The 26,960-nt window shown below is 38.1% G+C and overlaps 1 protein-coding gene across 1 annotated transcript in view; it reads left to right on the forward strand.

Moving 5' to 3' along the window:
- Positions 1–26,960, forward strand: part of LOC149245528 (uncharacterized) — a 532,706-nt gene that overhangs the window by 252,545 nt on the left and 253,201 nt on the right. The window contains exon 6 of the mRNA XM_089439077.1: positions 3,108–3,544. Within this exon, the coding sequence (XP_089295203.1) occupies positions 3,108–3,544 (437 nt within the window). The remainder of the gene's footprint in view (positions 1–3,107; positions 3,545–26,960) is intronic.

The raw sequence follows: 26,960 nt of genomic DNA on the forward strand, positions 1-26,960 counted from the left end.
CCTTTTGAATTCAGGCATCCTAGTCACCATTTGACTCACAGACCTCTAGAGCTGAGTCAATGGACATGGTCCCCAGTGGACTTCCTGCAACTTGATACAACCCTGAACTCAAAAACATTTTTAAAAGATCTATTTTCAAACACGTACCTTTCCATCGATAAGTGCCACCCTGCAACCTTTGACTTCCATTTCCGAGATGGACATCAGGTTCAATCAGGTACATAGAAGAGATTTTGGGGTTCCTTGCTTTCGTGGAAGAGTCGACCATTTCCTTGATGACCTGCATTACCAGTCATTCTTTTGATCATGAAGATGCCCCAGGAATGATTGTTATCTTCACCAAGAGATGTGTCTCTGCCATTCGGACACTCCTTCGCATAACGGCCAAACTTATTTCAACAAGGCATCCGCCTTTACTTTCACCCTTAGATCCGAACTTCCCAATGAAGTGATCTTAAGATGGACCATCAAAATCTTCCGCTGCGCCATTTCGATAACATTCTCTGCTTTGACTTCACCCTAGGTGAATTATGAGGAACCCGTTGATCCTTCTGTCTTGTCCCAACTGTCTTCGGTGATTGCTCTTTCACTCTTGCTTGGGCATTGTCTTCACCTCAGCTCTGATACCATGTTAATTTTAGGTATGTTCTATGCTAGAGCAATTTATTTAAATTTTCACAGTTAGAAACCACATCAGCATTATGATAAACTGCAGATAGAACATAAATATAAAACACAGAAGACAAGCCAAGGCAAGAGGACACAAGATATGGCGCGAGCCAGGGACAAACCCCATAATGTGTGGGGAAACCCTTTGATCAAATCTTCTTTTATCTTCAAAGTTCAGCAGAGAGAGAGAGAGAGTACATTGACTTATGATATCTGTAGAGATCAGTTGAAGACATATTGCTTCAACTGATTCTCTAAGGTGACTTCTTCACCTATCATAGTGCTACACCTTGCCCATTTGCTGCACCTTACCGTGTAGCACCATCATGCTGCATCATACTATGCTGCCCATACATCATCGTCATTATGCTGCCCCTGCTAGTATGAATCATCGTCATCATGCTCCCTGTGCATCATCATGCTGCAACACTATAACACTGTCATCAGCCTTAGCTGCTTGCGACGGCTTGCAGCCTAGCAAAGCAGCTAGGCTATAGTTCCGAATCTTACACAATCATGCTGTCATCTACAGTAGTCCGTTTTCTTTTCTGACCTCTTTATAAGAGATTTATATCAAGGTAACATGCCTGCGGTTCTGGTTCCCTACTGCCCACGAATATCTGCATATGTATTCATGTATATATATATTGACTATGTATATATATATTCCTGCGTATATATAATGATGCGTGTAAATATATTGACTGCATGATATATATTCCTGAGTGACTGCGTATACATATGTGTCTGAGTGACTGCGTTGAGTATATATATGCCTGAGTTATATATACTGCCTGCGTATATGTATCTATATCTGCGTTGACATACATATGAACTGTGTGGCATATTGACCTGCGTGGCATATTATCTTGCGTTCCATTATTCTGCGTGGCATATTAACCTGCGTGTGGGTGCTTCAGCGTATCCAAGTCTTCCATGGACTGCGTGTGGGATAACTGCTCCATTGACTGCGGTGCTCCCTTTGACTGCGTTGCTCAGCGTGTTCTCTTGCTGCCTCATCATGTGACTGCGTTCACATATATTACCTGCGTTTCAATATATATATGTGACAATCGTTATTATGACTGTCCCAACTTATGAGACTGCGTTGATTGTCCAGTGTTTACAACCCTAACTGTGTTGACTGTCCAGCGTTTACAATCCAGTAACTGTCCAGCATTTACAATCTAGTGACTGTCCAGCGTTTACAAACTAGCGTACAAACCAGCGTTTACAACCATGACTATCCTTGCTGTATAGATTCTATAACTGCGTATGGTTTCCATTGCATATAGATTCATGACTGTCCATGCTCAACATATCTGCATATGACCTGTGAAAGAGTCTACAATGTGTTGACTGCGAGGGATTAGTGTTCAAGACTGCGTTGCTATTGCCTGCGTATACATAATTATTTCCAGCGTAATTACCAGGACAGTGTTATTAATAACAGCATGACAACGTTATACTCTCAATGTATAACTGCATAAGTCCTTTAGGGTTTCACCACTTCCTGAACAACGTATATAGATTAACAACGAATCATGTTCCAGCGGATAGATGTCTTCTCGAATTAGGGCATCATTTGCAGCTAGGGCTCCAGCGTATTCTTAGTGATTCTCCTTCTCCAAAAACCCAAGACGTGGAGAGGAGATCACCCTTGAGAGTGTCCAAATGACATTAACTCTTATATTTATACTAAAAACGTAGAGGTTGAATAGACACGTCGGCTGGGCTTCTAGAGCCTACATAAGTGCTGGTCAGCTTGATAATAATTACATAAACAAAATAAATTCATATCTCCATAAATACTTATCGGAATCGGATGATCTTTGGATCAATCCTACACCTCTCGACGAGAGGGATCCAATAAAAATATCACCTGCCAGAAATAAGCTAACCCACATGGAGTTTGGCCCTAGTTGCCAATTTAACAACCATTGTAGAAGTGTATAAAATATTCGTTATTTACTCCCTGATGGATCTTATCTGTATCGAGAAGAAAAGTCATTAAACTATCTTGTGAAACTGTTGAGTACAATTTTGTTCCTTCAGTTTTTAAAACTTGGAAATTTGCAAGATATACTTTGATTATTACTTTGTTAGAAGTTTCTTATCCAGTGTATATATTTTATGATTTCTTTGCCCCTGAAGATATCACTTCCTATGTAATCCAGTGTTTCCCCTTATCAGGTTGATTAGAAACAAAGATTATTAGTGGCATGATTTTGTTTCTTGTTGTTTTCAATCCATCACTGCTATAGGGAATAAAACTATGATAGAACTAAAAGATGTAATGCAAGTTGTTAGTGTGTCCACATTCACAGTTCAGGTCACTGAGCTTTGAGTTAATTACAAGATGGTTAACTAGAAAATAAGACTCTGAACTAATGAAGTTAGCAGTGCACATTTGCTTGACTATCTTTTCTCATATGCAGGAACGTTTGTGTTTGGACAAAATCCTGCGTTTGGAGCATTTGGATCACTTAATATTGTTCAATCAAGTACTTTGGGAAGTGCTTTTGGTGAGATGCAACCAACTTTTGGAATTCAACCTTTTGGTGCAACCAGTGAACTTGCCTCCAGTGCAGCTAGCATAGCTGCATTTAGATTTACTTCAACACCAGTATTTGGTAGTGCAAGCTCTACACAGGATGCAGGAAGTGTGCCTTACTGTGGTGCTTCTAATACTCCAGTGTTTGGGGCTTCAAGTACTCCAGCTGTTGGGGATTCAGAATCTCCTCTGTTTGTTTTTGGAAGAACTATGGCTTTTGGTCAATCAACTCCATCATTTGGTGCAACATCTACTCCGACGTTTGGGAGCGACACAACCTTTGGAAGAATCCATCTCTCTCTGATCAGAGTTCAATCTCTGGTGAACTAATTTTCTGCAAGCCCCTTTGTCTTTTGGGCTATAAATTTTGAATGCTCTTGTTAATACTAGAATAGCTTATATTTCTAATTTAATTTATTGTTTACTTTTGATCTAATATGGTAGATCTACATTAGATTGGAATTGTTGTTTCTCTTTTCATGTGGTGCCTGTATAAGTTCTGTTGACCATTGCTTGTCAACGACCCATAGCAGTACACCCATTTTTTTTGCAAAAGGGATAGCGCCTGATCGATGTGTTCCTGCCATCCAGCTATCATCATCAGCTTGAGGATCATGTTATAATGTAAACCCATTCTGCATGTGTATAATGTAAATAATCTCAACAGATCTGTGTCGTGTATGTAATTACCTAGGTAAACCTACTTTTCTGGTGATGATCTACATTTCAGGAGGTTTTTTGTCTCATCGATCCATTCTCGGATGGTTAGCAGAGTTTTCCTTCAACCTTACCCCAAAGCCGTAATGGATTTTGTCACTAGGATCTTAGGGGAGTTCTAGTGTTCTAGATCGAGTTTATGTAAAAGTGATTTGGGAATAATCCTAACTATTTGGTTAGGTTATTTTATTACAAATTGCTTGATCTACTAGATTGTATTTTGTGTCGCAGAACTGAGTAGTTTGCGAGGGTCCTTTTCAGATGGGTTTTCCCCCTTGTGCTATAAAAAATGTGAAAATCATGATGTAAAGTGTCATAAGGGTTGGAAAAATAATTTATCCCCTCATAGGTTTATTAATTAAATTTTCTGGCCAAAATTAATTGAAATCCTAAGCCATAAATTTAATTAATTCTAGGTCCTGGTTAAATTCAAATTCTTCGAAGGCAAAATACGTTGGTCCTTAAAAAGTTAAATTTTAAGAGATCCAAGGACTAAGGTAATTAATTATTGTGCAAAATTTTAAGCCCTTGGTCCCTGTGGTTAAGTCAAAGTCAAAATTTTGAGGAAATTAATTCAAAAATTTAATTTTTGAATTAATTAAAATGCATTTAGTTGAAAAATTTTGAATTTCCTCAATAATTTAAAATTTCGACGAATGAGATTAAAAGAAATTTTAATTCTCATCAACGGTCGAGATTGTTTTTTCGAGGATCACTCGAACTAGCCGTTGGAGGATTTATCTTTAAATAGGAGGTCATTTGTTAGTCAGTTCATCTGATCTTTGGATCGTGTACTAAGCTCTCAAGCTCTCTTGTATACTTTTTTGAATTAATGCAAAAGTATTTGGGGTTTCAACGTGCTGTAGTGTTCCTCTTTGTGAATTTATGGTAACATTGTTTTAATTTCTACTTAATATTATGTGAAAACTATCAATCAATAGCTCTCTTAGAATAATCTGAATACAGGTATTAGTTTGTTGGATCTAGGGTAACATTTTTAATTTTGATTGAAGTAGCAAGTATCTCTATTTCTTCAGAATTTTATTGTTGTTCTATTTCTCTTCTTGATTTGATGGTTGATCTAGTGTTTGCGGAAGATCTTTCAGGTTCTCGTTGAGCATTTGGAGATAGTCCTTGGTTGGACCAGCCAATTCTCAACACATATTTTTCGAAGAGCCTACTACATATACGCCTTTGGGTTTATCTAACAATAAATTTTTATTTATTTATTTTTTTTTTGGTTCTGCAGGGTTTTTTTTGGCTAGTACCTCTCTAAAATTTCAAAATATTTTAAATATTTTGTGGAAATTTTGATAGATTTGGCTATTAAGAGCCTTAGATTATCAAATCTGGGAGCGAAATTGGACTCATACTCCTCAGATATGATAGATCTGTAAATTATTTGTATAGATCTGTAAATTATTTGTATAGATTTGTTATTTACTTGTGTAGATCTGAAATTTTGTAACATAATTTTGAATTTTAACACTTGGGGTTTTTGGGATTTTCTCTATTTTTGTACATATTGGGTATTGAGTTTTTTTCTTTTCACTTGTGCAGAAGTAGATCTAAGAAATCAGCCAAGAAAGTCTTCAGATCTGAGCTAGATCTAGACCTTGGAGGGCAAGATCTAGGCTCAAAGATGGTTTGCAGGAATAGATTTGAGAAATCAGCCAAGTAAATCTTCAGATTTGAGCTAGATCTACACCCTAGAGGGCAAGATTTGGGCTCAAAGTTTGTTTGCAGGATAGATTTGAGAAATCAGCTAAGTAAATCTTCAGATCTGAGATTTTTCAAGCAGATCTGGGGGTTTTGAGATAGATCTAGGCCCTGAAGGGAAATACCTTATCCCAAATCTTTTTACAAGGCCAACCATTAAAGATTTTGCAATAAATCTGAAGATCTGAAGCAAAATGACTAAGGGTTTCAAGTTTTAGGGCTTCTAAGCCCAGATCTGCTTTCTCCTAGCCCAACGCTAGTTCTATTGGGCTTAGTGCTAGCTCTCATTGGCCCTAGATTCCCTTCCTCCATTTCTGAGTTGAATATTTGATTTTCTGAAGCTAATCATTGGTGGGGTTTTGCAGAAAATTTGATAAAAATTTGTGTTTCAAATATTGATTTTTTTTTTTGGCAACTTGGGCAAGTGATCTTCAAGGCTTGGGGCCTAAGGGTTTGATCTCTAAACCATCTTTTTCCTCACTATTTGTTACAACAATTATATACCTTTCTAATAGTGGTGGAAAACACATCTAAGTGGTTTGAAATTAATTAAAAAATTGTTAAATACATTTATGTTTAATGTGTATCAAGAATTTGGCCTAGATCTACATTTTGGGTCACTATTATCTCTGAATAATTCTATTTCTGAAGTCTGAAATATAACAGTGGAAAATTTCATGTGGGTTAGCTTAAAATCAGTTTCTAAGTTGTCCAATACATTAAGGAATTAATTTCTTGAGTTGGGCATTCATCATTAGACTTATTTCATGTCTTAATTGCTGGCTGTAATAAGTATATCAAATCTGATATAATTATGGAAATCACATCATAACAAGCTGAGAATTTTTGAAATTTATGTGGGCAAGTTTGGAAAAATTTAGCTAAATTTTTGGCATAAAGATATCATTGATAGCTTACTATTTTCATTGTTATATTGCTGTTGTCATAAAGTTTTTCTTACTAATGTCCTAAAAATTAATCTCTGAAAATTAGGTACTTTGTCATGGAATTGTGCTAAAATGCATATCCTTTGTTTCATAAACAGAGTTTTTTTGAGCATCTGTTGATATTAATTGCAAAGAAGTTTTTGTTTTCTTTGAGCTATAATTGTATCAAAAAGATTTGAAATAAGCTTGTGTTCTAATTGTAATATCTTCAGAGGTTTAATTTTGAGTCTTCATTTAATAAAGCGAACATTTCATTTGGGTATTGGAAGTTTTTGCGACATAAGCATCTTTTCATCCTTGAATCTAACTTCATCTCATCTTCTCATCATCTGGTGCATTTGCATATAAGTTAGTTTTGCATAAATAAAATTTACTTCCAAGCATAAGCTTGGTCGATAGAGAGATAGGTATCCATCCATCTTTGCTTGAGTAGCCTGCTTTTAATAGTACTTAAAACGGTGACCTTGTAGTTGTCAGAGCCACAACTCTCTGTAGCGCCGGAGGCACCGGGTATGTTAGATTTTCAGGAGAGGTATTGTTAATCACACCTTAGTGTGCTTCACCTTATCTTCTTTCTACCAATTACTACGAAATCAAGCTCAATATAGAAAGGATCGAAGGGTTAAAACTTAGATAGGCATTTAACTAAAATTAACCAAGATTCTTGCATCTCACATTAGTTTTAGGGTCTGCATTTCATATAAGATAGTCATTCATCTAAGCAACAATTGCTAATCGATTACTTGGTCTTCATTTCCCTAGCAAGATCATTGACTCCATAAGGCATTGGTATCAATCGTTTAAAATCTAATCAAATCCTATAAGTATTGTTAAATCTTAATCAAGTACTTGATCGCTTCACTATGTTTCCCAACTAGTTCTTCTTCATTCCATTTTTCTATAGGGTCTACCCCCCTTAGCCTGCCGTAGGGAGACAACTTAAACAGAGAGATTGGGGATCAGGGTGACAACCCCCGATCTGAGCCTTTGTCGCGGTGCCTAGACATTCTATGCGACAACAAGTTCTTATCAACTAGCTCCATCATTCGGTGCAGCATCTACTCCAACATTCAGGAGCAACACAATATTTGGAACCACTCTTGCAATTAGATTTACTTCAACACTAATATTTGGTAGCACAAGATCTACACAGGATGCAGGAAGTGTGCCTTATTGTGGTGTTGATTTGGGGTAGCATCGGATCTTCTCTAGCCATGAAAATTGGTGGAGAGGCTAAAGCACATGAGATCTCCAAGTTCCAGAAATGGTTTGGGGAAATTTCACCCGATTAGAGAGATAATAAAATAATTAGTATTTTCAATGAGTTCCTAAGTCTAAACTTAGGAAAATTAAAATATTAATGGGTATTAATATAAAACTAGATGAGAATGTTCTAAATGACATGGATCAAACCAAATCTAATCTTAGTCGTTGACTAGAGATTTAATCTCGGCCGTTGAAGACTCAACAAAAAAAGTATAAGAGTGGCTTGAGGGTCAGTTGGAGATAAACCAAGATTGATAAGTCAGTTTGATTTTCTGGAGCGGGGTTTGCTGAGAAAATACGAACAAGTTATCTGAGTTGCAGCGAGGGGCAGTGAGTGCATAGTAGAGAGGTAGAGATAGTGTCGAAGGACCAGCATAGAGATTGAGGAGGCTAGGCAGAGCTAAGAGGAGCCACGTAGAGGGCCAAAGTGACTGCGCAGAGGCTAGCAGGGCTTGCGTGGGTGACACAGAAGGCCAGAGAGCTAGCGTAGAGCAGCAGAAGGCTTACGCATGGGGCTTCAGAGTGACGCAGAGGCCAGGAGGGTTGACGCAGACTTGCTGAATATCTGCTTCCGAAGAGAGGTATTACTACTAGATAGATTTCTCTATTGGGAGAGTGAGTTTGGCACCCTAGTTGTACTCAAGAAAGTTTCTTAATAATAAAACCCTCAGAACTGCTGCACCGGTTTTCCCAAGTTGGGTTTTTCCGGGCACGATTGTCCAAGAATAACGGTGTCCCTTGTGTATTTGTCTATTCTTTCAATTGATGATCTGTAGATGGTTGAGACTGCATTTGTGTTTATTTTCAGTATTTATATGGTTAAATAACTTGTTAAGGAATAAACAAGTAAGTGAAATAAACTAGATAATGCAGGAAGACATAGAAATTTCAACATGTGGTGCTTCTAGTACTCCAGTGTTTGAGGTTTCTAGTACTCCAGTTGTTGGGGATTCAAAAACTCCTTTGTTTGGTTTTGGAAGTGTTGACCCTACTGCCTACACCTACCTACAAGTCAGTGAGAAAAGCCTTCAACCCCATAAGGTGTGGTTGGTGGCAGGGAACTAAGAGAAGGGGCTGTCAAATTAATCTCGACTCTCTCCGTTTGAGCTATGTCCTAGGTTAGCTAAGGGGGGTGGTCCCTAATGAAAAGCTAAGTTAAAAAGATGTGAATTTCTAGGAGAATTGTTAGAGTTAAATAGTTTATTTCTTTACGATTTACAAACAAAATTGATATGAGAAATAACCATAAATACATAAGATCAACATGAAATACATAAACAACCAGTGCCTTCAAAGTATAGCTCTTTAAGAAATGAAATTGTATTTTCTTAGAATGAAGTGAAATGCTTTCAAATGGAAAGCCAAAATAATCCTGAAAAGTGAAACAATAAATTGTTAGCACAAGATATTATAAATGCTTTCAAGATGAATAAGTTTACAAATCAAAGCATGGAAACTATCTTGCTCAAAAGGATACAAAAATAACTCAAATGTTAGACCAAGATGACAACATGCAATTAAGTTTGCAATCCAAAATAATAATACTTGAAAGTGAAATCAACCATTTATGACAATAATTAAACCACAAGATGAGTCAATTTCCAAGTACAAGAAAAATTAAACTTGTTGCAAAATTAAAAGGAATTACAATGCTTGTATCCAAAGTGCCTTTTGAAATAATATTTGCATGTGAGACTTTAAACTATCAAGATAACAAGAAATTTAAGAACTTTGCAAACAAAACAAATATGATGGAATGAGTTTTTGGTTTATTTTATTAATTAGTTTTATGGCAAAGTTACAATTGAACTCTAGTTCACAGACCTCATCCTCGCCCAAATGTTTGTATCTCACAATGAGGAGTCAATAGAGGTAGAGGGTCCCTAAAAGTCTATTCAACCAACTTAAGTTAGAGGTAAGTTTGGGACTTTTCTATACTAAAATCCCTAGATGAAGTGCAAATTGTGTTAATTCCCCAAATTAAACTGATGTTTCATGCAAATGCTTCAAAGAGACATAGTTTGCAAAACTTGAGAGCGTATGCATGTGGGAATTTAAATACAAGATTAGTAAAAATTTGCATGTGGAGTGAAATGTATTGATTTTACGCATGCACAATATGAAATTTAAAAGCTAGAAAGCTAAGGAAAAACTAAAAGCAAGATTAGGCCACCCACAAGAATCCCTCCTCTAAATGAGGAAGGGGGATGCCATGGGAAAAATCCCAAGCTCCCTCCAACAATTTTTTTAATCTTTTATTAGCGTTTAAACTGGGTAAAAATGCCTCTAAGAGGTCAGCTCACAATATGAGAGAGATCATTACAAAGATGAGACTCTAACAAAGCTAGACTCTTTTCCCAAAAAATATAACAACAACAAACTTGAAGATGGAGAAAAACTCTCCAGAAGAGATTCACAAGGCTCAAAAGGCCCAAGGCCTCGATGAGTTTGCAACTCTCTTCCAAGTGCTTATGGCTTCTCTAGAAATCAGTCTTTGGATAGCGTGAGGGGGTCCTGCATACACACAAGTGAGTAGTTTTCTAAAGCTTCTCCTTAAGCTCCTTGCTGCCCAATGCTCAAGCCTATGGGTTGCAAAACAAAAAAATACCAATTGTTAGTGTAAAATTAGGAAAAAACCAAAACTAAACTTAGAATTTAATTTATAAAGTACTAGCTCAAGTAATGGGAGTGAACCCCCATATTTGTCTAGCTTTAGAAATGACTCTTGAATAAGAGATATAACTTTGAAAGAAATAGAATCAAAGAAGTATTTTAAATTTTAAATGGATGATCAAGTAGCTATAGATTAATAAAACTCCATTTTTTCTCTTCGTTGGATTGAAAATTTGAAGCGAAAAAATGGGTGAGTCTTGGATCGCTATGATTCTAGGAGTGAGTTGATCTAATTGAAATTTCTCTCACTTCTAGATGGATTCTTACACACAATACAAAAGATCTTTCCTACACACTTGAACACGTATTAGTTTGCACAAGATTAGAGCAATATAATGAATAAGATAAACCAAACATTCTTCCTAAAATGAATTGACAATCTTATCCCTAGAATACTACTTTAAATCAATGATATGTACAAGATAGCTTGCACACATGAATCCAAGCAAGATGGCAAGCATAAACTAATATTAATTTAACATGCGAAGTAAATTAAACACAATAGCAGTAGTATGAAAGGACATCACCTCATAACGCCAAGATAACACCAGCCAGATATCCCCAAAGTCTTGATTGTATTAAGAAAGTATGCAAGTACAAAATGACAGAGTTTTCTCAAGCCCAATAGCTTATTACATGATACAATATGAGAGCCGAAGGCTTTATTATATAGAGAGTTGGGAGCAAATCCCAATGAAGAATGACATTGGAACCAATCCCAATGTAGATGTGATTAAACAAGTGGCATGAAGTGACAATCCCAAAGAGAAATTCGAATTTGTTAAATGAAGCTCCAATGCGAAGTGTAAAAATCGAATTTTGGCAAGTGGACATCATTTTCTTCTTCCCTTGTGTGTCGAATTCAAATTTTATGATAGAATGACAAGTGTATATGGGTGATAACCCATGTGGTGACAATTTCCCACAAAAATATCCACCAAATATTCTCCCAAATCCTCCCAAATATGCATTAACTTCACAAATTCGAATTTCGAAGTAAGCAACTTTCTCCTTTAATGCCAAAAATTCGATTTTATTTGAGCACATGTCATTTCTTTGATTTTAGGAGTCCACTTTACTTTGAGACTTCACTTTAACTTCCCCATAATTTTCTACCTCATTTCCACAACATTTAGCATGTGTGGATATTTATTTTTCTCCATTTATTTAATTTATGGCTTAATTAATTGCCAGATTTCCCACTAAACCTAGGAAAAGTAGGTTTTGAGGGTTCAAAACACATTTTTAACCCATCAAAGTGTGTCATAGTAGAAAGTTGAGGGCGAGAGGTGAAAATTTCATTACTCATACCCTATACAACTTCTCTAGACATCACTTATTACATTACAAATACAATTTTATTAGCAATTTCCGCAGTGCGAAAAATCTAAAAAATTGAAAAATGACTACCTAGACCTAACCAAATTCCACAATTTTTTATTTTATTTTATTTTTTTTCTCTGTGATCTAGTATGGTAATATACATTGACTCTAGACACTAAGATGTGTTAGGGGCTCAACCTTCAAACTGTCACCCTAGCTTTGGGGTAAAAACTGAGTTAAAAAACCCAAAAAATTATTTGCCTTTGAAAAAAAAGGGATAATTAACCAGATAAAAAAACACTTCAATGCGTACTCGTTTGCTGATCGAGTCCCAACATCCTAGGCCTGTTACAGACTCAAAACTCATCATTACTAGTATCACTTATTACAATTCCCCGCAGGGTGTGGAATATGGGTATAAGAAAGATGATGAGAAGATAGAAGTAGAGTTAAAAAACTCTGTTGACTGTTGATATATGATGGCACAACTGTCCTCTGGATCATCCTTGGGTGTGGAGTCTTCATATAATCATCGGGGGTCACTCCAGTTGTCAACTTTTGGCTCCATATGGGGATGCACGCTAGAAATGAAGTGATTGTGTGCAAGAACCCGGAATCTGCATCCACCGACAAAAGACATATATCAGCAGTATCGATTCAAAATATCATCAAATGAAATCAAGTACAGAAATGAAGAAATTGAAATTTATTCTAAGAGCGTAAATGATAATTTATTCATGAAATAAAACTAATTAACAAAAATGACATGAGATAAGGTTAGAAATATGATACAAAAAGATGCCCCATGGCATCAGATATTTTTTTTGTAGAACAATTTGAACAGTTGGCCATTCACAGGTAACTCGAGTGGTTCTCCATCCTAAGTGCTCAAATGGTAGGAATTTTGTCCAGCTGCTTCCCTGATAATGTATGGTCCAAGCCACAAACTGTCAAACTTACCATGATTTCTTGGATTTTCATTCCTATGATCCCATAGCAAAACTATATAATTGTTAGAAAACATTCTATTCCTAGATGATTTGTCAAAATTTCTTTTTATCTTAGATTGATTTTTACAATAATGCTCAAAGGCTTGTCTTTTAGTTTCATCCAATTCTACAATATGGTCAATCCTACATTGCACAACATCTTTATCAGATGTAAAACTTTGTAGCAATTGGTAAGCTGGTAGCCTCAAATGCACAAGAAGGGTAACATCCAAGCCATAAACTAACTCAAAGGGACTCTTCCTAGTAGAACTCTTCTTTGTGATCCTATCAACCCACAAAGCATATTTAATTTTACTAGCCCGTGCCTGTTTGTTATCCCCCACTATCTTCTTGATTATGGTTATCAAATTCTTATTACTAGACTCTGCTAAGCCATTACCCTGAGGATAGTAGCTTGATGAATGAGATTAAAAAATGCCATACTTAAAGCAAAATGATGAGAATTCAACAAAGCTAAAAGCCTTGGCATTGTTGGTGGTAATCTTGGCAGGGACACCAAAACGAGTGATAATCCTATCTTCAAGAAAATCTGTTACTGCTTTGCCGGTGGCGTGTTTTGTAGGGATGGCCTCTACCCATTTAGGAAAATAATCAGTGGCAGTTATAATCCATGAGTAGCTATTACTTGAATTTTCATTAAATTTCCTTATAAAATATAGCTCCCATAGTTGAAAGGGAGCCTCCACGACCACAGGTTGAAGAGGCAAAGAAGCTAACTTCTTCTTCCTAGTGAATAGTTGACAAGCTTGGCAACCTCTAACATACTTGTACACATCATAAAAAATAGAAGGCCAAAAATAACCAACTCTCAAGATTTTATGGGTAGTAGTCTTAGCAGCATAATGCCCTCCACAAAATCCTGAATGAAACTCATATAGAAGCTTTTTGGCTTCAACTTTCTCAATACACCTAAGTATTACCCCCTCCGGATTTTTCCAACCCAAACTATCCTTCATAATGCAATACTTAGTTGCTCTAAGCCTTAATGCTCTTCTTTTGTGGCCAACTAAATGGTTAGGACATGAAATTTTTTGCAAATAATAGATAATGTCTTTATACAATTCAAGTTGACCCAATCTTTGAAGTTTTGATGAAGTTAATTCCAAATCATTTTGAAAAATTCATTCCTATCGCTTTCTCATTTCCTTCAGTCAAGATTTTGGCCAATCCTTGGCCTTTCACAAGATTGGTAGGTCTAATATCCAAATCATACTCTCGAATCTTCGAGACCCACCTAGCTCGAGTTCCTAAGCAATTAGCTTGGACTAAAATATCCTTTACAACAGAGTGGGGAACAAATGCAATTATCCTAATATTCCCCACAAACTCTGAACTGTTTAAGAGACTTGACTAAAGCATAAGCTTGTTTCTCCATGGTGTTATACTTCAACTCAGACCCTCGAAGGGACCTACTCATAAAAGCAATAGGCTTCTCATGCCCTTCATTATTCTTTTGAAGCAACACCCCAGCAATAGTATCTTCGGATGCAAAAGAGAAAATCAAAAACTCCTTTGAATAATCAGGGCTCACTAGAACAGGTGCTTTGACAATAGAATCCTTTATTTCCTGAAAACCTTTTCTACCCTCATTTCCCCAAACAAACTTAATGTCTTTCTTTAGGATGGTTTGGATGGGTTTGGCAATCTCAACATAATTTGGAATGAACCTTCTAAGAAAATTAATCTTTTCTAAGAAGGATTGAAGTGTTTTAATATTATGAGCAAATGGATTTTTTGAATAGCCTCAACTCTTGTCAATCTTGATCCCATCCTTTGAAACGATGTGACCAAGCAACTTCCTTTCAGTAACTCCAAAAATAGGCTTAGCAGGGTTTAAGGCTATTCCATACTCTCTACACTTATAAAAAAATTACCTTAGGTGGCCTATGTGGGAAATTCCATTTTTAGAAAAAAATAGTTAAATCATCTTGATAGATCGCAATAAATTTCCCAATTAGACCCTTAAAGACATAGTCCATAGCCCTTTGAAAAGTTGCTCCAACATTCGTTAATCCAAAAGGCATCCTCAAATATTCAGAAATACCGCATGGTGTGGTGAATGTTGTCTTATGTCTATCCTACTTCTTCACCAAGACTTGGTTGTATCCTAAAAATCCATCTAACAAAGACATCATTCCAGATCTTGTTACCCTTTGCAATAATGTTTCCATATTAGGTAAAGGGTAATTATCTTTTTTACAAGCTAAATTAAGATTTCAAAAATCTACACATAGCCTGATTGATCCATTCTTCTTCCTTACAATAACCAAGTTTGAACACCATGTGGAATGCCTAGTGTGAGCAATAATACCAGCTTGAAGCATCTTTTGCAATTCTTTTTGCACCAAGGGAGCTAACTTAGGATTGATTTGTCTAAGTTTCTGCCTAAAGGGTTTGGCATTTTCATCTTTAAGAGGGATAGTATGTTCCATAACATCTTCCCTATAACCTTTCAACTCATCATATGAAAAAGCCAAAACATCTCTATATTCATGAAGTAAATTTATCAAATTCTTCCTTTCTTGCTCATTGGTACCCTTGCCTATTTTAATAATCTTTGGATTGTGAGGGGTACCATTATTCACTTCAATCAATTCCCCTGGGTCAATTTTCTTATCATCTTTTCTCTTTGATGCATCACGTTTGACAAACACTTGCTCCAAGGCTACACGTTCCCTAGGAGTGGGATTTGTCACCACATTACACTCATCATAATCACATCCTTCCTCTTTGTAGCTATCCTTAAATTCAGAAAATTCCTCCATATTATTTAAAAAATAAACTACTTGGCTTTCATCATTAAATATTTGCCAATGCTCAAGATTATCAGGAACTGATGGCCTAAAGATAATATCCATCTTAATTTTATCATCCATCATGTTCTCTCCAAGTTGTAATGTAGATGCAACAACAAGCAACTCATCAACTTGTTTATTTCCTTCCCTAGGAATTGCTTGAAGGTGTAATGCATCAAAATATTCCATAATATCCCAAACAACATTTCGATACTTCTTTAATCTATCATTCTTGCATGCAAATTGATTCTTAGTTTGAAGAATGACTAGATCAGAATCCCCCTTGATACTAAGCAACTTTATCCTCAAGTCTTTTGCCAACGCAAGACCCAACAATAGAGCCTCATACTCTGCGACATTGTTGGTTGCATCAAATTCCAATCTATAGGTAAATTTGAATATGTGACCAAGAGGGGAGGTAAGGACAATTCCAGCACCCTTACCATACCTAGAATGGGCATCATCAAAATTCATGTGCCAAACTGCATCTTTCTTACAATCCACCTCCTTGTCCAAAGGAGGAAAAGAATTAGCCAAGATAGCATAGTTTCCCAAGTTATCAGATTCATACACAATTTCATTATGAGGCTCCTTGGGATTTTCTATATGAAACTTTCTCTCCAATTCCCTATCCAATCTAACCATGACGCCCTCACTATTAGGGATGGTAGCATAACTTAAATCCATTTGCAAACTACCCATAATATCAACTCCCCACTTTCTAGACAATATCATCCCCCAAGCATCAGGCACATCAATCACCACAATATCCATGGTGATCATACTGTCAGGATGTACAACTAAGTGGACTTGAAGATCTTTTATCAAACCACAAACTTCAATGATCTTTGAATCCATTGCACAAATGTTGTGGTAGGGTCTAGAAATCCTCAAATTTAACTAATTCATGACTTTCTTAGTCATGACACAAGATGATGCCCCAGAGTCAAACATACAATTGTGTAAAAGCATTCCATTGACCAACATAGTGATGAAAAAAGGTTGGTGGTCTCTGTTATCTCTACACATATCACTACTTTGCAGAGTGATAGGGGCATCCTCATATCTAAGAAAAATTAGACATTTCTTTTCCATTGGGAGCATCAATGGCTTTCAACAATTTATTTCTTTGGGGGGGAATCTTCATGATTTTAGTGACAGGAACTAAAATCTTAGCATTATTAATCCATCCTCTCAAGTCAATGTTCAACTTCGATGTGGGTGGAGTGAAAGTTTTACTATGATTTCTTTCTTTATTCTTTCCCCTTTCCTTATCCTTGGCTATCTCTAAAATCTGAGTTGATGAAGGCTTCTCTCCATATAACTCAGTGATCCTATCCAAATCTTCAAAATTATTTATACTATAGGAGGATGGAGACTTTTTATTTACCTTCTGACTACTCTCCATAACTCCCATCCAATTTTCCAAGGACAAATGATGCTCTTTTCCAACTACATTGATTTGCTCACTTGTTCCCACCATATCTCCTTCTAGGATCCTTCTTGCATAAGGACAAGTGAGTTCATCATGTATGTCATCACAAGGTCTACAATAAGGCATGGAATCATCAACTAAGTTTGTAGACTCAAGTGGATTAGGTGGCCTATGGTCATTGGGAGGTCCTTTCTTTTGCCATCTATCATTTCCTCTATTTGGGAATCTCCCACCTTGATTTCTTTCCATGGCCACTAATCGATTTTGGATAGCATTCATTTGACTGGTGTGATTTGCCTCCATACTCTTGATGAGTTGTGTTAACTCCCTAATAGGATCACGTGTAGTCTCTTCTTTGGCCTTGCCTTTGGAATCATTCAGTTTTGATGGCCCTCTAGTGAAACCAGGAAGTTCAGACTTTCCTGATTGCTTTCTAGCCTTTTCCATTTTTAAGGCTTCAGTTTGAGCTACACCTAAATTCACAAGCTCCTTCCTCCTCAACTCATAAGCAGTGTCAACACCAAAAGCATCCATATATGAGCATAAAAGAAATTCATTAGGACGTTTAACAGTAGCAGGCATGCTTTTTACTAATCCATTGAATCTCTTGTTAAACTCCTCCATGGTTTCGTTCTCATTTTTTTTCATATTGCTAACGGCGTTAATCAAATGCCTATTTTCCTTCTTATCTCCAAACTTATCTAAAAATGCAGTTAGAATGACTTGTAAAGAGTTATATGAGTTAGCAGGTTGGTCAGTGAGCCAATCAAGAGCATCATCTTCTAAAGATAAAACAAAAAGTCTCATCTTCACATCCTCATAATTAGCAGTGTTACACCTTTAAAGATACAAACATTAAAGTTTTTCACATGTGATGTAGCACTAATGGCATTTTTACCTTGAAAGGACGACAACTTTTCAATAGTCTTGTTAGGGATATTGTGAGGATAGCCATTTATGTTAGTGAAGTCACAAGGAGCAAAAATATCATTCATGATGCTAGGCTCTACTTGTTCCTGAAAAGACAAATGAATATCAGAAATAGCCTCTTCCCCAAGACTAGCAAGAGCTCTACTATGAGAAAATCTATTCAACTTCTCTCTAAAAAGCCTTCCAGGATTAGGAGAGGGCTAACTAGATCACTTGAATTTCTTGTAGTAGAGACTCTTAGCAAAATTTGGATTGAGTGGAGTCGCCACTTGAGCAAGAATCTAAATCTAAAGTTAAAAAATGCTAAAACCAGAAGGTTAGTTGATTTCCCAGGTACAAGAAAGCTTTGTTGAAGAAAATGTAACTAGGTTCGGTCTTCATAATGACATGATATTTGTAAATGATGTAATAAACTACTATTGTAAATCTTGCCTCATGGGCTTCCTGAGCAAGAAGTGTAATTAGGTCAAAGACTTCTTCTTGATGTCTTTAGGTTTTTATTTAATTATCAAAGAGTCATGTCATGTATTGAAGAGTTATTTAAGAGCCTATGTACAATGTATTCTAGCCTACAAGATGTGTAGCATCCCTTTAAAGACCAAGTGTAATCCTCCAAGAAATATGCAAGCGAAATCAATGAAGAGATCTTAACGCCGGCTCCAAAATAAATTAAATGCATAATTTAAGTCACGTTGTCTTGAGAAAGACGTCACGTCGGTTCATGGATTCACATCGGCTCAAATAAGAGCACACATTATTATAAATACCCCATCAAGGTGTCAACAAAATGTAGATCACAATTTCGGATCTCTCTGAAATTTCGTGTGAAGATGGGTGCAGGTCTCCGCAAATAAGGAAGCACAAAACTCGCATGTTTCTCTGAACTGTGGATGGGTATGAGGTGTAGGAGGGAGATCTCGGTTGGGTACAGATCTCAAAAGTTCTCATCAAGTGTGGAGATAATCACAGTAAGGAAAAGACAATAGTTCCCTCCTCCTTGGTGGTATACATCTCAACGAAAGGAAGCACAGTGATGAAGAGATCTCCGGAACACTACAGGAGCTCTAACAATCTCGGCGTGATCACAACAAGCATAAGTCTCAAAGGATATCACTGTATAGGAATCAGATCTGTCTCTAGCAATCTCAATATTCTGATGATGAAGATAATCCAAGTGGTATTCTGTTACAGTCTCAGCGTAATGCGAAGCAATGACAAGGGTTACAAGCTGTGATAAGGGTTACAATCTCGATGGTCCAAAAATCCTACAGGTTCAATGGAAATAGTCACGATGACCTCCCGATGTTATATATTTGTTATCCTACTCGGCATACTCATAATCACAGTTGTAGCAATATCAATTCACCCTTCTTGTTGACATTCCAGATAAGCGAAATTTATGATGACGCATAACTCAGTGGTATACTTGGTATAATCACCGTCTTGATATACTCGTGAAAAGAAAAGGATCTCAGTGACGTTATAGACAAAATCATGACAGTTATAGGATCACGATTTTGATCTCGATATAACTCTCAGGAATCTCATTATGATCTTGTTGCAACAATAGTGACCTCAATGATGGTACATCGATAATGATCTCAGTGAAGGAGCAACAAGGATGATCTTAGTGAAGTTGCAGCAGTAGTAAGTATAGCAACAACAATAAGGATGATCTCAGCAGTGACAGAGAAGTGGATTGATGTCTTGGTCTTGGAGAGGCAGAATGTGTCAAGGGTCGTGGTCTTGGTATTCGTCAGTTGGAATCTCTATAAGAATAATTTTTGTGCAGGTTTTCCTCTCCAAGAGGGAGAGGTTTTGGCCCTGGCAGAAAGCTAAATATTTGTGTTCTTGTCTCTTTTTGTTTTGATAGCAGTTTGATGAACCTAACCTACACACACTAATAATGAAGGAAACATCAAGCTAAGATAAATTGTGTAAATACTTCACAAATTGTTATCATAGTAAAGAAGAATCACCTTAATTATGTTTGCCCTAGATTCTTCAACAGGCTTGTCCCTGGCAACGACGCCAAAAATGCTGACTCTGTCGCCTACACGTACCTACAAGTCAGTGAGAAAAGCCTTCAACCCCACAAGGTGTGGTTGGTGGCAAGGAACTAAGAGAAGGGCTGTCAAACTAATCCCGACTCTCTCCGTTTGAGCTATCTCCTAGGTTAGCTAAGGGGGGTGGTCCCTAATGAAAAGTTAAGTTAAAAAGATGTGAGTTTCTAGGAGAATTGTTAGAGTTAAATAGATTATTTCTTTAAGATTTATAAGCAAAACTGATATGAGCAATAACCATAAATACATAAGATAAACATGAAATACATAAACAACCAGTGCCTTCAAAGTATTGCTCTTTAAGAAATGAAATTGTATTTGCTTAGAATGAAGTGAAATGCTTTCAAATGGAAAGCCAAAATAATCCTGAAAAGTGAAACAATAAATTGTTAGCACAAGATATTATAAATGCTTTCAAGATGAATAAGTCTACAAATCAAAGCATGGAAACTATCTTGCTCAAAAGGATACAAAAATAACTCAAATGTTAGACCAAGATGACAACATGCAATTAAGTTTGCAACCCAAAATAATAGTACTTGAAAGTGAAATCAACCATTTATGACAATAATTAAACCATAAGATGAGTCAATTTTCAAGTACAAGAAAAATTAAACTTGTTGCAAAATTAAAAGGAATTACAATGCTTGCATCCAAAGTGCCTCTTGAAATAAGATTTGCATGTGAGACTTTAAACCATCAAGATAACAAGAAATTTAAGAACTTTGCAAACAGAGCAAGTATGATGGAATGAGTTCTTGGTTTATTTTATTAATTTGTGTTAAGGCAAAGTTACAATTGAGCTTTAGTCCTCAGACCTCATCCTTGCCCAAATGTTTGGATCTCACAATGAGAAGTCAATAGAGGTAGAGGGTCCCTAAAAGTCTATTCAACCAACTTAAGTTGGAGGTAAGTTTTAATAAGGCTTGGGGCCTTCTTATACTAAAATGCCTAGATGAAGTGCAAATTGTGTTAATTCCCCAAATTAAACTAATGTTTTATGCAAATGCTTCAAAGAGAAATAGTTTGCAAAACTTGAGAGCTGGGAATTTAAATACAAGATTAGTAAAAATTTGCATGTGGAGTACAATGTATTGATTTTAAGCATGCACAATATGAAATTTAAAAGCTATAAAACTAAGAAAAAACTAAAAGCAAGATTAGGCCACCCACAAGAATCCCTCCTCTAAATGAGGAAGGGGGATGCCATGGGAAAAATCCCAAGTTCCGTCCAACAAATTTTTTATATTTTATTAGCGCTTAAACCCGGTAAAAATGCCTTTAAGAGGACATCCCACAATACGAGAGAGATCTTTACAAAGATGAGACTCTAACAAAGCTAAACTCTCTCCCCAAAAAAGATAACAACAACAAACTTGAAGATGGAAAAAACTCTCTAAAAGAGATTCACAAGGCTCAAAAGGGCCACGGCCTCGATGAGTTTGCAACTCTCTCCCAAGTGCTTATGGCCTCCCTAGAAATGAGTCTTTGGATAGCGTGAGGGGGTCCTGCATACACACAAGTGAGTAGTTTTCCAAAGCTTCTCTTCAAGCTCCTTGCTGCCCAATGCTCAAGCCAATGTGCTGCAAAACACAAAAGAAATACCAATTGTTAGTGTAAAATTAGGAAAAAGAAACCAAAACTAAATTTAGAATTTAATTTACAAAGTACTAGCTCAAGTAATGGGAGTAAACACCCATACTTGCCTAGCTTTAGAAATGACTCTTGAATAGGAGAGATAACTTTGGAAGAAACATAATCAAAGAAGTATTTTGCATTTTAAATGGATGATCAAGTAGCTATAGATTAATAAAAATCCCTTTTGCTCTTCGTTGGATTGAAAACTTGAAGCGAAAAAATGGGTGAGTCTTGGATCGCTGTGATTCTAGGAGTGAGTTGATCTAATTGAGATTTCTCCCACTTCCAGATGAATCATTGCACACAATACAAAAGATCTTTCCCACACACTTAAACACGTATTAATTTGCACAAGATTAGAGCAATATAATGAATAAGATAAACCAAACATTCCTCCTAAAATGAATTGGCAAGCTTATCCCTAAAATACTACTCTAAATCAATGATATGTGCAAGATGGCTTGCACACATGAATCCAAGCAATATGGCAACCATAAACTAACATTAATTGAACATGCGAAAGAAACTAAACACAATAGCAGTAGTATGAAAGGACATCACCTCATAATGCCAAGATAACACCAGCTAGATATCCCCAAAGTTTTGATTGTATTAAGAAAGTATGCAAATACCAAATCATAGGGTTTCTCAAGCCCAATAGCTTATTACATGATATAATATGAGAGCCCATGGCACTATTATATAGAGAGTTGGGAGAAAATGTTGATTTGGGGTAGCATTGGATGTGATCTAACCCAAAAATTGGTGGAGAGGCTAAAGCACATGAGATCTTCAATACCCAAAAATGGTTTGGACAGAATCCAACAAGTCTGGGAGATATTAAAATAATTAATATTTTTAATGGAGTCTCAGTCTAAACTTAGGGAAAATAAAATATTAATGTGAATTAATATAAAACTGTGTTAGAAGGGTCCAAAAGTCATGGATCAAGCCAGAGTTAATCTTAGCCGTTGATTAGGAACTTAATCTCGGCTGTTGAATTGTCAATGAGAAAAGTATAAGAGGAGGCTTGAGGGTCACTTGGAGAAGACACCGAGTTGATCAAGATTTCGATTTTCTGGGGCAACATTTGCTAAGGAAATCGAAAGAGTGATCAGAGATGCAGCTGAGTGGCAGTGAATATAGAAGCAGAGGCAAAGATAGTACTAGGAGGATCAACGTAGAAGCTGGGAGAGAGGGAGCAGAGCCAGCCAGAGGTTTATGCAGAGCTATCCAGGCCTCACGCAAAGGCAACCAGGAGCTACGCAGTGCCTCAGAGAGCCAACATGGGTGAGGCAGAGGCTCTAAGGGTCGACGTAGTGCTTCCAGAGGCTAACGCAGGGCGAACTAGGGTGACGCTGGGCTAGAAAGGGCTGACGCAGTCCCCTAGAGGCTGACGCTGGGGTTTTCATGGGATAGATTGGAGCTGGGAGCTGTCAGAGTGTTTATCGGGGGTTTCAACCGGAACATTTGTCTCCGATTGAGAGGTACTATTGCCGAGATTATTCTCTGTTGGGTGAGCTAGTTTTGGCACCCATATTGTATTCTGAAACTGCTTAATAATTAAAACCCTTAGATAGCTGCATCGATTTTCCTGCATTGGGTTTTTCCGGGGACATTTGTCCAAAAACAACGATGTCACTTGTGTGCTTGTTGTGTTTCCTTCAGTTGATGATCTGTAATGTGTTGAGCATGTACTTGTATTTATTTTCAGTATTTACATGGTAAATAACTTGTTAATTAATCAAAACAAGTAGGCAGAATAAATCAAGAAAGTACATGGAAGGTTTCTGACGGGTTAGACTTAGAAATTCCAACATGGTATCGGAGCGTGGTTACAGATCATAGGAGAACTGAGGACATCAGCCGAGCAGAGCAGAAGCAGCAGAAAACCGCTGTTCGAGTGACAAACGCTGTTCCTAGCAGAGAAGTAGCAAGGAAGGGGTGGCGTAGAGCTTGCATCATCAAGTTTGAGCCGAGAAGAGGATCAACGCAGTGGCAGAGGGGAGCAGACTTGACCTACGCAGTGCCCAGTGATCTTTTTCAGTCAGGAAGGATAGATTCTCGTGGCTAGGAGGTGCGGATTTTGTTGGTGCCGGGATTGCGTAGAGCCTAAAAGCTCTAACCTTCAGTTTGCTGGAGCTTAGGAGGCTGTGGGTAAGTTGCAGAGTGAAGCTGGTGGGGTACTGTGGTCAGAACAGTACCTAACAGGGCAAGACCAAGGAGGAGGGAGTTGCTGCCGAGGATTTCTAGCCAAGAAATCCGGATCAGTGGTGCAGCTGCACTAAAGATCGGAGTGGGGGCATCTCGACATTAGTAGGAGGATTTCCATGAGGGAAATCGAGGCTTAGAGGGAGTCACACCGAGAACTTCCAGAAGGGAAGTAGAGGAGCAATGAGATGATAGTGAACGGGGTAACAAACTTGGACAGATTGGACGGGGCCTCAAACTTTGTAGTCTGGAAGGCCAAAATATTGTTCGTTCTTGATAGGAATCGTGTCAAGCACTTCGCCTTGAAGAAGATAGCGATCTCAATTGACCCAGCTAAGAATGACAAGTACGAGGAGGCAATGGCGAGGGCCAAGAGCATCATTCTTGACAGGGTCAAGGACCATGTAGTACCACATATTGCCGAAAAGGACACAACAAATGAGATGTGGGAGGCCCTAAAGAAATTGTACCAGCATACTTCTTTGCAAAGAAGGATGTTACTAGAAAATCAGCTGCGGTCATACCAAATGCAGAAGGGAGAACAGATCGACACCTCCCTCAGTCGATTCAAGGAGATCCGAGATCAGCTGACTTCCATAGGGGCCACGCCGGATCAAGAATTGGTGGTGAGAATAGCCCTGAACATAATCTCAGAAGACTGGGAGGTGTTTGTCCAAAGCATACTGGGCGGGGCGACCCTTCCAGATTGGGAGGAAATGTGGGCGGCTCTTCGTGAAGAAGAGATCAGAAGGCTGACCAAGGCAGGAAGCAGCGGTAAGGGGGTCAGAATCAAGAAGGAGGAGGCAGATACTACCCTAGCATCTGAGGGAAAGTAGGAGAAACAAAAGAAAAAGGACCTCTCCAATGTCAAATGCTTCCACTGTGCGGAACTGGGTGATTATGCGACCCGGTGTCCAAGGAAGAAGAGCAAGGGAGAGGCTTCCGAGACCAAGGCTGCACCAGCAAGGGCGGAGAAGGAAGTGGAGATAGATGATTACTGTGCCATGAATGCTCACACACCACTTGAGCGGAAGTGGAGAGACATCGAGCTGTAGTCAGACGGACTACAGGCAATGAGGGGTAGGATCCTTGAGGTACCCAACCTCTTGGATTATACCTGGCTACGGGAGCCCTGAAGAGGAGTAGCAGGACTGGTGGATGTCGGTAGAGACAGATGCAGATGGAGCGACAGAGGGAGCTACAGTGCAGGAGTCCCAGGACAACGTGAGGTAGCAGTGCGAGATGCACAGAGTTGTTGCAGCAACACAGAGGTCAGAGAGGGAGCACTTGTCAGTGACAGAGGGAGCTTCAACATCGGGAGTGTTTCTAGCCTGACGAAGATGTTAGAGTTGGGAGATCAGTTACTTACTTCTTAGTAACTGAGTTGTAGTGCAGCAGTTAGCAGTGGCAGTGCTATGGGCAGCACGATGCAGCATGATGAGAGGGGTTGCAGTGCAGATGCAGCAGTGGCAGTGGCAGAGTCATGGGTAGCAACACGGATGCAGATGGAGCTACTGTACAGATGTAGCAGTGACAATGTTAAGGCCATGGGTAGCAGTACATGATGCAATAGTGCAGAGGATGTTGGGCAACAGGCCTAGCATCATCACAAAGACCGATGCGGGATGATCAGGGTGATGCTCAGTGAGGAGTATTACTAGAGCATAGTCTTCGCTAAGAAGGAGTGTTGATTTTGGGTAGCATCGGATGTGCTCTAGCCACGAAAATTGGTGGAGAGGCTAAAGCACACGAGATCTCCAATACCCAGAAATGGTTTGGGCAGAATTTAACCAGTTTGGGAGATATTAAAATAATTAATATTTTTAATGGAGTCCAAATATTAATGTGAATTAATATAAAACTGTGTTAGAAGGGTCCAAAAGTCATGGATCAAGCTAGAGTTAATCTTAGCCATTGATTAGGGACTTAATCACGGCCGTTGGATTGTCAACGGGAAAAGTATAAGAGGAGGCTGGGGGTCACTTGGAGAACACACCGAATTGATCAAGATTTCGATTTTCTGGGGCAGGGTTTACTGAGGAAATCGAAAGAGTGATCAGTGTTGCAGCTGAGGGGCAGTGAAAACAGAAGCAGAGGTAGAGATAGTACTAGGAGGATCAGTGCAGAAGTCGATAGAGAGGGACGCAGAGCTAGCCAGAGGTTCACGCAGAGCTAGCCAGGGCTCACGCAGAGGCAACCAGGAGCTACGCAGTACCTTAGAGAGCCAGTGTGGGTAACGGAGAGGCTCTAAGGGCTGACGTAGTGCCTCTAGAGGCTGACATAGGGCGAGCTAGGGTGACGCTGGGCTAGAAAGGGCTGATGCAGTGCCTAGAGGTTGACGCTGGGGTTTTCGTGGGATAGATTGGAGCTGGGAGTTGTCGGAGTGTTTATCTGGGGTTCCAGTCGGAACATCTGTCTCCGAATGAGAGGTACTGTTGCCGAGATTATTCTCTATTCAGTGAGCCATTTTTGGCACCTAGATTGTATTATGAAACTGCTTAATAATTAAAACCCTCAAATAGTTGCACTGGTTTCCCGCATTGGGTTTTTCCGGGGACATTGGTCCAAAAACAATGGTGTCACTTGTGTGCTTGTTGTGTTTCCTTCAGTTGATGATCTGTAATGTGTTGAGCATGTACTTGTATTTATTTTCAGTATTTACATGGTAAATAACTTGTTAATTAATCAGAACAAGTAGGAAGAAATAAATCAGGAAAGTACATGAAGGGTTTCTAACGAGTTAGATTTAGAAATTCCAACAGAAAATCCCAATGAAGAATGACAATGACAAATGTAATTGGAGCCAATCCCAATGTAGAAGTAATTAAACAAGTGGCATAATGTGACAATCCCAAAGAGAAATTTGAATTTGTTGAATGGAGCTCTAATGCCTAGTGTAAAAATCGAATTCTGGCAAGTGGACTTCATTTTCTTCTTCCCTTGTGTGCCAAATTCAAATTTTATGATAGAATGCCAAATGTATATGGGTGGTAACCCATGTAGGGACATT

The sequence above is a fragment of the Pinus tabuliformis genome, chromosome 7 (genome assembly GCF_031772625.1).
Source record: "Pinus tabuliformis cultivar Carrire ecotype Pingquan chromosome 7, CPIR1, whole genome shotgun sequence".
NCBI lineage: Eukaryota > Viridiplantae > Streptophyta > Pinopsida > Pinales > Pinaceae > Pinus > Pinus tabuliformis.